The sequence below is a fragment of the Oculina patagonica genome, chromosome 10, assembly GCF_052425735.1.
Source record: "Oculina patagonica isolate OP01 chromosome 10, crgOcupat, whole genome shotgun sequence".
Classification (NCBI taxonomy): Eukaryota; Metazoa; Cnidaria; class Anthozoa; order Scleractinia; family Oculinidae; genus Oculina; species Oculina patagonica.
Window position 1 is genome coordinate 18,638,845 of NC_135767.1, and position 11,175 is coordinate 18,650,019.

Consider the following 11,175-nt stretch of genomic DNA (forward strand, 5'->3'; position numbering starts at 1 on the left):
AGAGAATCACACATTCTTTGTTTTTGAACGTTTTCACAAGACACACTAAGCTTTGTATAATTTACACCGCGGGATTGAAAATGGAATATGTAAGAATGACATACGTACATTCTTTCAAGTATAAAATGACGCTAACACACTAAGCTTTGTATATTGCGGAGTATGAACCATGTGTATTACCTTCCTCGGTGTTCTTAACGGGCGTCGTATCTCGAGTGACGAAACTGAGAAACATACAGCAAACATACAGCCCGATCCGACTAATATGAGGTCGGTTATTCAAAAACCCAATTGAGCGTGGGAGATACGCTGAAAATGTGGTCATTCTTTTTGGTTGCTGATGACACTTCGATTGCATTGAAATGGCGACTTCTATCGACACGAAGCCTGGGTATACACGAATTCAAAACTATTTCATATCCCTGGAAACGAAGATTGCTTTAACAAGAACTTAAGGCGGGGGTTCACCTGAAGGCTGTTTTTTCACCGCTTAACGTGGGTTTATAGGACATATTACGTTCGCGTTTCAAGGGATCTAAAAACCCTTCACTCATTACATATATTTATGTTTTGCGGTGTTTTGTATATTTTTGGGTAATTTTTGGGGATGTTTGGGAGGAGATAGTTTTACTCAAAGGATTAGAAACATTGAGAGAAATATGAAATATTGGAGATTTAAAGTGATTTTAAAATTAGAATTTGAAGTTGAAATTAGGAGAGACGAAGGTTGCCGGGCTTGATGCAATGGGTTTAGTCAAATCCAGCCAAATCCGTCTTAGGAGCGACTGGGAACGAGACTGATGGAACAGTACATTTTTCAACAAACACAATGGTACGGTACGAGTGTGTACCATTTGAAAACTTTGAAAGGACCATTCTATTTCATTTCTCACCGGAGCAGCCGCGTATTTCATCGAGGAGCATAGTTATAGTGCGAAAAAAGAAAAATGGTACCGCGATGTTCCTAGCATTCCGTAAAAACTAGAAAAGAGGTTTTCTATTTTTCGAAAAAATTTCCCGTGGGAAGGACCGTTCCATTTCATTCAAAAACCGGAACAACTGGTTTTTCCATACAAATAGAAAGCGCTCAAGATTGTTTACTAAACTTATGTTTGGCTGTTAAACGTTTTTCAGCTGGACATGCATGCGTTTCAAGCCAATTGTTTTTCTTTGACAGAAGAAAATACTGGTGCAATACAGAGCAATAGGCTAGTGAACCTGTGGTCATTCTATACGCTATCAAATCCTACAAACCTAGCCTCCTCCACAAGCAACTCCGCTGCTGAGTTTAAACTAGGAACGAACGAACGGAAAGGAGGCGAACGAGAAAGACACCGCGAGATTCCTCGCAGTAGCCCAAGAAGGCGCTTTCGTTCCTAGTCTTTCTCGTTCAATTGCGATATATTGTTCGATCCGGAGTTCAGCGCACTAGGACATCGCGCCTCTTACAATAACTAAAAAGTGGAGTAGTACGTTCGAGATTTACCGAAATACGCAACAAAAAATTAAACCCAACACTAACGAAAAAAGTAAGTTGTTTTTTAGCTTTATTCATTAAGACACTTCCTTGCCTTTCTCTGTTCGCTGTACATACTTAACATGTTCCCCTCTTTCTCGACTTACATTCAACATGTTCAAGAATTTGCGTTCCTTGGTCGTAATTAAAAGTTCTCCCTGTTCTCCGGTAAAACGTTTTGCTTCAAGTTATTCAACAACATCTGCAGATTGCATTTTACACGACCCAATTAGTTCTTGATCTAAATAAATTTCCCACTTTATGTTATTAATATTCCCCCAATTAAAAATCGATTGTCGATCGATTTATTTTATACTAAAATTGATGATTGCACTTTTAACTGTCCAGTTAGTTCTTGAACTAATTAAATTTCCACTTAATGTTATAATATTTAAAATACACAATTAATGATCGATTGCCGATCAATCTATTTATTTATTTATTTATTTATTAAGAATTTATGACCATTTTTATTATACGTCATTTTATCTTGAAGAGTTAATTCTGGTACGAGTTTGGGGTTATACTCCAAAAAATATTATATACGCTACATTATACTATTTATAAAATCTTTTTCCTCTATTCAGAAGTCATTTATATTTTTTGTCATTGAAGAATTAGTATTTTATGTCTACTGTAAATTTACTTTAAATAAGTGAATACTGTATGATATTTCCCCACGAAATTGTTTATTCCTTAATGCTAACGAATAGGGGAATCTTTGTTTACAATATTTGCCTCATTAGCATAAGCGCTCCAGTTTCTGATCGAGCGTCAAAAAGATCAATTCTGATATTGAAAGAACATGGCGCGATTAGCTTTCGCTATAAAATAATACTATTCCGTGGCTCAGAAATTTTGCAATCTTTGAAAGCTTATATTTCCTTCAGTATTACACACAAAGAGTTGAAAAACTCGCGGATTATTAATTTTCACAAGCTGTTTAAAAATCTGAAGTCAATCCATATATATAGCCTGATTAAGCCTTCACTACGTAAAGTCATCTGCTAATGAGGCAAAATGTAAACAATGACGTTAGCAAAGAAAACCCCTATACCAACGGGACCTTTTTGGAAACATATTTCTGTTTAACAGCTCAGTATTTCTGTCGGCTGAGCTGATAGTTTCTCCGAGCCGAAAGAAACGACATTGGCTGACATATCATACATAAAACTCGATAGAACTAAATAAATTAAAAAAAATTCCAACTGATTCATTCACGGTTCGGATAATAACTCGGAGCTTGCTGGACCACCAAATAGAAACCTCAAATTCCCACTGTGTAATTGCTAAATATTTAAATAATATCATTTATACACTTAATAAAAATGATGATATTTTCTTTCTTTGGGAACAATGACAATTTCGGCCAATTCATAAATATACAACAGAAAAATAAAATCTTTTCAACAAAATGACTATTTACAACTGCTAAAAATAATCAAAAGAATTACTATTAAAAGTAAGAAACTAAGCGTTTTGGATTTGAACTAAGACATTTTATTTTAGACTTATTAGGTATGTTTTTCTGATCATTTTTAGTCTTGTGAATAGTCATTTTAGGGCCGTAGCCAGACCCTTACCATAGATGAGGCAAGATCTTGCTAGGGGTTTCTAGTGGCATGCCCTCCAGAACATTTTGGAATCTAGGAGCTCTGAAACTCTTTCGGAGACATTTTCGTATTTCTTGAGAAAACGCAGTCTTGTTCACTACGGATTATTTTCCCAACAAAACATATTTTGTTTTTAATTTTGAGCAAAAATCTGGACAAGACAAGTGCCTCGTCTTGCCTCTTGCTAGTTACGGCCCTACATTTTAACCAAGAGAAAATAGGCCCCTATTTTTTTTTAACCTTAAGAGAACATTTTGAACAAACTGTCTTTCACTAACAATGAATGTTACTCTCCCAGCCTGTGGTGTTCCGATGCCTTGTGAAGCAGAATTCACTGTTGGTTTTGAAATGTTCAACGCATTTTTCCGTCAGATAAGGCTCCACGACCAGACCAAGCAACCCGGCCACAAACGCGCCCACTGCGTTTCCTACTGTCAGCAGTCCCAGGGCGAACTCTCTCTCATCGGCCGCAACGTGTCGCGCGACCGCATGGGGAGAGTGGAGGACGATCATGCCAGCAACCAGGCCGAGCGTTGAGCAGAGAGAAATGATTATCCAGATATACCAGACGAAATGATACCAGGACTCGAACAAGAAGAAAATCAAATGCGCCATCTCTATCATTGCGAAGATCCATGTTCTGTCACACTTCAAGAATTCTATGGCGTCGGACGGCAGGCAAGCGAATATGAACAGATAGCTTCTACCAATAAACTTGCCAATTCTGTAGGAGAGCGAGTAGTAGAGGAAGTGATCTCGGGGAAGAACTTGAGATTTGGGGAAGACGATCGTTGTAATCACCGCTGAATTGGACATGTACTCCGCGAAGAAACTCAAAAATAAAGGGATGATAAACGGCAGGATCTTCATACCAATTCTGAGCTTTTCGCCGCAGAAGAGTTTTTGAGGATCAGTGGCGACCTGGTCAGCGGTGTCAGAACTGGATGCCACAACCGAGTACTCCACCTCGACATGTTCCTTAGGACTGCTGTATGATCCGTTCGTGATGTAGTCCTTGTCCAGCAAAGTGTAGAACACCAAGATCAGCACAGGCAGTGGGATTGTAATTAAGATGGCGGTCTTTGGAGAGGTGCAGCCCCATGTCGTGAGACCTGAAAAAAAAATGACGAAAATGAAATTTCTAATGTGGTTTGGATATGTGATCTTAATAAGCGTAAACTTTTTAGCCAGAAACTCAGGCTAAACATGCTAAATCAAAGGCTCTTCGAGCAACCTCATGGTAATTCGATGAAGTGGCGTCCTTCGCTTTGTTTTTCAAATAAGCGTTCAAGAATGTAACGGTCTCACTTCATTTGCCTTTAAATGCTTTTTTTTTTTCATATGAGTTGCGTCAATGGGTCACTGATGCTTTGTGCTCTCCGGCTTCGAAGCGCAAATTCTATTTTTCACCACCAAAATAAATTGTAACCTTTGAATATGGTTTTTACTGTCTTAGATGCGATAAATTGTGTGTTCAATTACTTTTCTGTCAGCACATATATAATATACATACCGGGCAGCGACTAGCCTCCCACGCAGTCGTTCTTAGGGGTGATCGCGTTACACTCCTCCCCGCGATTGCGTTACACGGTGTGGAACACAATCGCCCCTAAGAACGACTGCGTGGGAGGTTAGGCAGCGACAAGCGTTGTTATTTTTTGAACAGCCGATGAAATTTGAGATCTGCTCGCCTCAAAAAGATGAAAAACGGATGACGTGACACGAGGTGACGTAGCGCGAAACAGAAACGTGCTACGCATTTGTGTTTTTCCAGTGAGCTGAAACGTTTATTAAATCACGTCACATGCAATAATAATTTTCTATAACAGTTTAAGCGTAACTATATGTAGTCCATCAGTAGTTATCAGTAATGTCACAATCTCACTTAATTTGCCTTCGAGTGTTTTCTTGCGTGAATGGGTCATTGATAGCCTTTTTTTCTTCAAATAAGCGTTCAATAATGTAACACAATATCACTTTATTTCCCTGTGAATGTTTTATTTTTCCATGGGAATTGCATCATTGATGGTTCGTGCTCTCAGGCTTCGTAGCGCGAATTCTATTTCATCACAAAAATATTTAAGTGTAACCTTTGATCCTTTTAAGCATTAAGTAAATTTGTTTTTTAAATATGTTTACTTTTCTGCCAGCACGTATAGCGTTATTTTAAGCAGCGAATAAAATTTGAGAGAAAGATGCGCGTTTTTGCACGACTCAAAAAGATGAAGAACGGATGACGTGACACAAAGATGATGTGACGCGAAACAAAAACGTGCATGAATGTTGTGTTTACTAAAACGCGTCTTTGAATGTTTTCTTACGTGAATGGGTCATTGTTAGCCTATGCTCTGAGGCTTCGTTGAGCGAATTCTATTCTCTTTTATCACCAGAGGATAAGTGTAAGTGATCCTCTTTCGATTTGTTTTGTGAAATTCAGTTTACTGCCCTGAAAGAGAGAGACCCTGGAACGAGGTTGAAGAATAATTTGTTTCTGATTGAAATGTGCTGAATGCGTTTAAAAGACCTTTCCATCAGCACGTTTCTCGTTTAATGATAAATTAATTGCGGTTTGATATCAGAATCGAGTGAGTGAGTGAGTGAGTGTTCGAGTGAGAAAATGCGGCCCATAACATAACCTCATTACCATTCGGTAAAAAAACAGGTATCTGGGAGGCCATGGGTTCGATTCACCGTCGTCGGGGACTAAGAATTTTTCTTTGTCCCATGCTCGTGTCATTGTTGAAAAAATTCATTTTCATTATTTATTACCGAGCTTAAAATTTACCATATCTTTATTATTTACTATACACTTGATGATTGCGACATTGCTGATCCTAGCAGTATGCAGGTCGCGTGTCACATATCAATCTAGTAAATGGCCCAGCTCACCACGAACCTTTCGTAGCTAAGTTGGTTAGAGCGCCCAACCGGTATCTGGGAGGCCATGGGTTCGATTCCCGTCCGGGGACTCAGAATTTTTCGTTGTCCCATGCTCGTGTCATTGTTGAAAAAATTATCTTCATTACTTATCACCGAGCTAAAAATTTACCATCTTTATTATTAACTAAGACTCGAGAGGTCAATTAAATACCAAGTAGACCAACTCAAACAGAAAAAGTAAGGCGTTTTAACTTTGCCCTTGAGAGGAAAATAAGCGACCATAAACGCAAAATGGATCTCTAATTGCCAAAACAAAATTCACATTGGAAGTATTGAGGTTTTACACCTTAGTTTGTACTTGGTCAATTCTGACAGTGTAGTGAACATCGAAGAAACTCGGAGTATCCAGTAGTTGATGATTTTCAACATGTAGATTCTCATCACCTGTTTCCTTGACAATACATTGGTATGGTTGGGAGAAATGATATTCTGATCGCTTTATAAGTGTGATTTAAAACAGACCTGTTTTAAAAGTTACAAAGAAACAACATTTTTTACCAGAGAATTTATAAATTGTTAAAAGGTCCTAAAAAACTTTCAAATAAAAAATAAAGTTTTCTTTTATTGTGAAATTATAGCGGCAGGCGTCAGGCCGAGCCAACCATTCAATTTTCATAACAGGAAAAACTAATGAACCATTTATTTGAAACAATTCAAAACCGGTCTTTTGGGAACAACAAAAAAATTGCGGCCAGTCAATTGCTCAAAATTACGAATGTCATCCTTAAATAAATAAAATGTATCTGTCATTGTTGTTTTACGGTATGTACAAAAAAACCAGCAACGAATATTTGTAAGAGTTGTAATCTTGTAAACATGGTTAAAAAAGGTTTCTTTCTCAATACCAAACTAAAGCGCAGCAGAGCTTGTATCCTTCCTGCGATAAAGGAAGGAAATCTAAACAAAGGGTCTGCGGATTAGCTTAAAAGCTCTCGGCTACACTCAAAATTTTTGTTTTGCTTAACACCATTCAGCGATGATTTCAAAGTTCGTGTAAAAAGGCTGGCGTAATTTATGACGTTTGGACAGAAAACCTTGGCGCACTCTGCGCCGAATGTGTGGGTTGAAAATCACAGGTGCTTCCTTCCGTAAAACGAATTTTTACATTTGTGAGCAAAAAATCTTTACGTTCACCCCGATGTTAAAAATAATAATAATAAAAAATTAAAGATATAAACTCAAATGCGAGTCTCTTGAGAATAAAAATTTGAATACCGCATATTACACAAAATGGCACTCGCCACTGAACGGGTATTAGCTATTCTTTACTACACAGTTGATGATTTCGGCATTGCTGATCCTAGCAGTATGCAGGACGCGTGTCACATATCAACGAATTAAATGGCTTAGCTCTCCACGAGTCTCTCGTAACTCAGTTGGTTAGAGCGCTCAACGGTATCTGGGAGGCCATGGGTTCGATTCCCGTTGGGGACTCAGAATTTTTCGTATGTCCCATGCTCGTGTCATTGTTGAAAAAATTCATCTTCATTACTTATCACCGAGGCTAAAATTTACCATCTTTATTATTTATTAAGACTCGAGAGGTCAATTAAATACTTAGTAGACCAACTCAAACAGGAAAAAGTAAAGCGTTTTAACTATGCCCTTGAGGGAAAAATAAGCGACCATAAACGCAAAATTGATCTCAAAATGCCTAAACAAAATTCACATTGGAAGTATTGTGGTTCCAACAGCCTTTGATTTTACTTGATAAATTTTGAGAATGTAGTGAAAATCAAGGTACTTTTTTATCCGGTAGTTCATGATTTTATATATTCTCATTACCTTCCTGCTTAACAATGTATTGGTATGGTTAGGAGAAATTGTAGATGATCGCTTTTTAAGTGATAAAAATTGCTTTAAAAGTTACCTTGCAGGAAACGATACTTTTCCCAGAACATTTATAAATTGTTCAAAAAAGGTGCTAAAAAACTTTCAAATAAAAGAGAAAGTTTCCTTTCATTGTGAAATATAATTATAGCGGTAGACGCCAGGAGCCAACCATTCAATTTTCATAACAGGAAAAACTAATGAACCATTTATTAAAAACAATTCAAAACAGGTATTTTCAGAACAATAAAAAAAAATTGGCCTGTCAATTTCTCAAAATTACGCATTTAATTCTTAAATAAATAAAATGTATCTGTCATTGTTGTTTTATGGTATGTACAAAAAAACAGCAACGAATATTTGTAAGAGTTGCAATCTTGTAAACATGGTTAAAAAAGGTTTCTTTCTCAATACCAAACTAATGCTCGGCAGAGCTTGTATCCTTCCTGCGACAAGGGAAGGAAGTCTAAACAAAAGAGTCTGCGTATAGGCTAAAAAGTTCTCGGCTACATTCAAGACTTTTGTTTCGTTTAACACCATTCAGCGATGATTTCAAAGTTTCGTGTAAAAAGGCTGGCGTAATTTATGACGTTTGGACAGAAAACCTTGGCGCACTCTGCGCCAAATGAGTGGGTTGAAAATCACAGGTGCTTCCTTCCGTAAAACGAATTTTTACATTTGTGAGCAAAAAATCTTTACGTTCACCCCGATGTTAAAAATAATAATAATAAAAAATTAAAGATATAAACTCAAATGCGAGTCTCTTGAGAATAAAAATTTGAATACCGCATATTACACAAAATGGCACTCGCCACTGAACGGGTATTAGCTATTCTTTACTACACACTTGATGATTTCGACATTGCTGATCCTAGCAGTATGCAGGACGCGTGTCACATATCAACGAATTAAATGGCTTAGCTCTCCACGAGTCTCTCGTAACTCAGTTGGTTAGAGCGCCCAACGGTATCTGAGAGGCCTTTGGTTCTATTCCCGTTGGGGACTCAGAATTTTTCGTTGTCCCATGCTCGTGTCATTGTTGAAAAAATTCATCTTCATTACTTATCACCGAGATTAAAATTTACTATCTTTTATTATTTATTAAGACTCGAGAGGTCAATTAAATACCAAGTAGACCAACTCAAACAGGAAAAAGTAAAGCGTTTTAACTATGCCGTTGAAAGAAAAATAAGCGACCATAAACGCAAAATTGATCTAAAAATGCCTAAACAAAAATCACATGGAAAGTATTAAGGTTCCAACAGCCTTTGATTTTACTTGGTAAATTTTGAGAATGTAGTGAAAATCAAGGTACTTTTTTATCCGGTAGTTTATGATTTTATATATTCTCATTACCTTCCTGCTTAACAATGTATTGGTATGGTTAGGAGAAATTGTAGATGATCGCTTTTTAAGTGATAAAAAAGTGCTTTAAAAGTTATCTTGCAGGAAACGATACTTTTCCCAGAACATTTATAAATTGTTCAAAAAAGGTGTTAAAAACTTTCAAATAAAAGAGAAAGTTTCCTTTCATTGTGAAATTATAGCGGTAGACGCCAGGAGCCAACCATTCAATTTTCATAACAGGAAAAACTAATGAACCATTTATTAAAAACAATTCAAAACAGGTATTTTCAGAACAATAAAAAAAAATTGGCCTGTCAATTTCTCAAAATTACACATTTAATTCTTAAATAAATAAAATGTATCTGTCATTGTTGTTTTATGGTATGTACAAAAAAACAGCAACGAATATTTGTAAGAGTTGCAATCTTGTAAACATGGTTAGAAAAGGTTTCTTTCTCAATACCAAACTAATGCTCGGCAGAGCTTGTATCCTTCCTGCGACAAGGGAAGAAAGTCTAAACAAAAGAGTCTGCGTATAGGCTAAAAAGTTCTCGGCTACATTCAAGACTTTTGTTTTGTTTAACACCATTCAGCGGTGATTTCAAAGTTCGTGTAAAAAGGCTGGCTTAGTTTATGACGTTCGGACAAAAAAACCTTGGCACATTGCGCTGAATGAGTGGGTTGAAAAACACAGGTGTTTCCTTCCGTTAACCGAATTTTTACATTTGTGAGTGAAAAATCTTTGCGTTCACCCCAATGTAAGAAATAATAATAAAAAAATTAAAAACAACAAACTCAAATGCGAGTCTCTTGAGAATAAAAATTTGAATACCGCATATTACACAAAATGGCACTCGCCACTGAGCGGGTATTAGAGCTTCTACGTATAAGAAATAACCGGGATTAATCGTTTCTGCTCTGAAATATAATTAAAGTGGATATTTTTCAACAGAAAAGCGACGAAGTCCAACCCCTTAAAAATCGCTAAATTGAGAATATTTCGCTTACCTGTGTAATAAAGTGGCGAGACAAGCGAAGCCATTCCAGTCCCTGCGACGAAGGCACTTATGCAGATTTGTGGATAGAACGATGTGAGACCGAGAAATATAACTTCAGAAGCGCCAGTAGCCATCGCATTTAACGCAATTCCAACCAGCTTTACTTTGATATCTTCAACGAAGACGATCAGAATGAGTCCCAGAGTCATGAAAAGAGCGATGAAGGAAACTTTAACGATGTAAGAAATTTTTTGTATAAACCACGGCGCGAATATTTTTGTAATCATCAATGGGGTCACAAAGCAAACCAGTATTGTCGCTGTTGGGAGTTCCCGGCCGCTGAGAATGTCCTCTGAAGCCGTGTAAAGCATTTCTTGGTTGAAGAAGGCCAGGGTGCCGAAGACACAGAAGCATAGTGTATTCAACCAGCTTGTTTTAGAGTCAGAAGTTGCCGGCTTCTTCCCAACTTCAGGGCTGAATTTACAAAAGAGTTCCTTGATTCGATCGCACATGGTTCAAAGCGCGTAGAATTCGAAATAGAAATTCAAACGGGTGATCCAAGGTCGAAAAAACTGTTCGCCGGTTCGTTTAAGGCATTATCGCGGAGAAAAGGTCTTAACTGTCGCGCGAGCGAGTCAACGCGACCCAATATCTCATGCCCTTTTCTCCGCTGTTATGAACAGAAGAAAATTTGAATTGCAGATTTTGTTATATATGCCACAGGAAATCGAAAACAATGGCAGCCCACAAACAAAGATTGTATAAATTGTAAATTGAAAAGAAAAATAAGTGGGGAAATTTTGTTGGGAAATTTGGGCTAAAACTGAAGGGAGGAATTAGACAACTATGCAGGGTTAAAAATACGATTTTATGAAAAAAAAAAAAATAAGAAATAATACAATTGAGATCAATGAACAAAAAATAATGAGTG

The 11,175-nt window shown here is 37.2% G+C and overlaps 2 protein-coding genes across 2 annotated transcripts in view; both read right to left on the bottom strand.

Moving 5' to 3' along the window:
• Positions 1–11,175, bottom strand: part of LOC144629069 (monoacylglycerol lipase ABHD2-like) — a 155,964-nt gene that overhangs the window by 69,137 nt on the left and 75,652 nt on the right. The window lies entirely within an intron of this gene.
• On the bottom strand, positions 1,551–10,910 carry LOC144629060 (uncharacterized). Its single transcript, XM_078487229.1, has 3 exons — positions 10,255–10,910; positions 3,363–4,241; positions 1,551–3,330 (listed from the first exon to the last, which is right to left on the bottom strand). The coding sequence occupies exons 1-2, from the start codon at positions 10,754–10,756 to the stop codon at positions 3,403–3,405; spliced, it is 1,341 nt and encodes a 446-aa protein (XP_078343355.1). The 5' UTR covers positions 10,757–10,910; the 3' UTR covers positions 1,551–3,330; positions 3,363–3,402.

Coding starts and splice junctions, on each gene's coding strand:
- LOC144629060 (XM_078487229.1), bottom strand. CDS start 10,756: ATGTGCGATCGAATCAAGGAACTCTTTTGTAAATTCAGCCCTGAAGTT. Junction 4,242..10,254: donor CTCGCCACTTTATTACACAG/GTAAGCGAAATA, acceptor TTTTTTTTTCAG/GTCTCACGACATGGGGCTGC.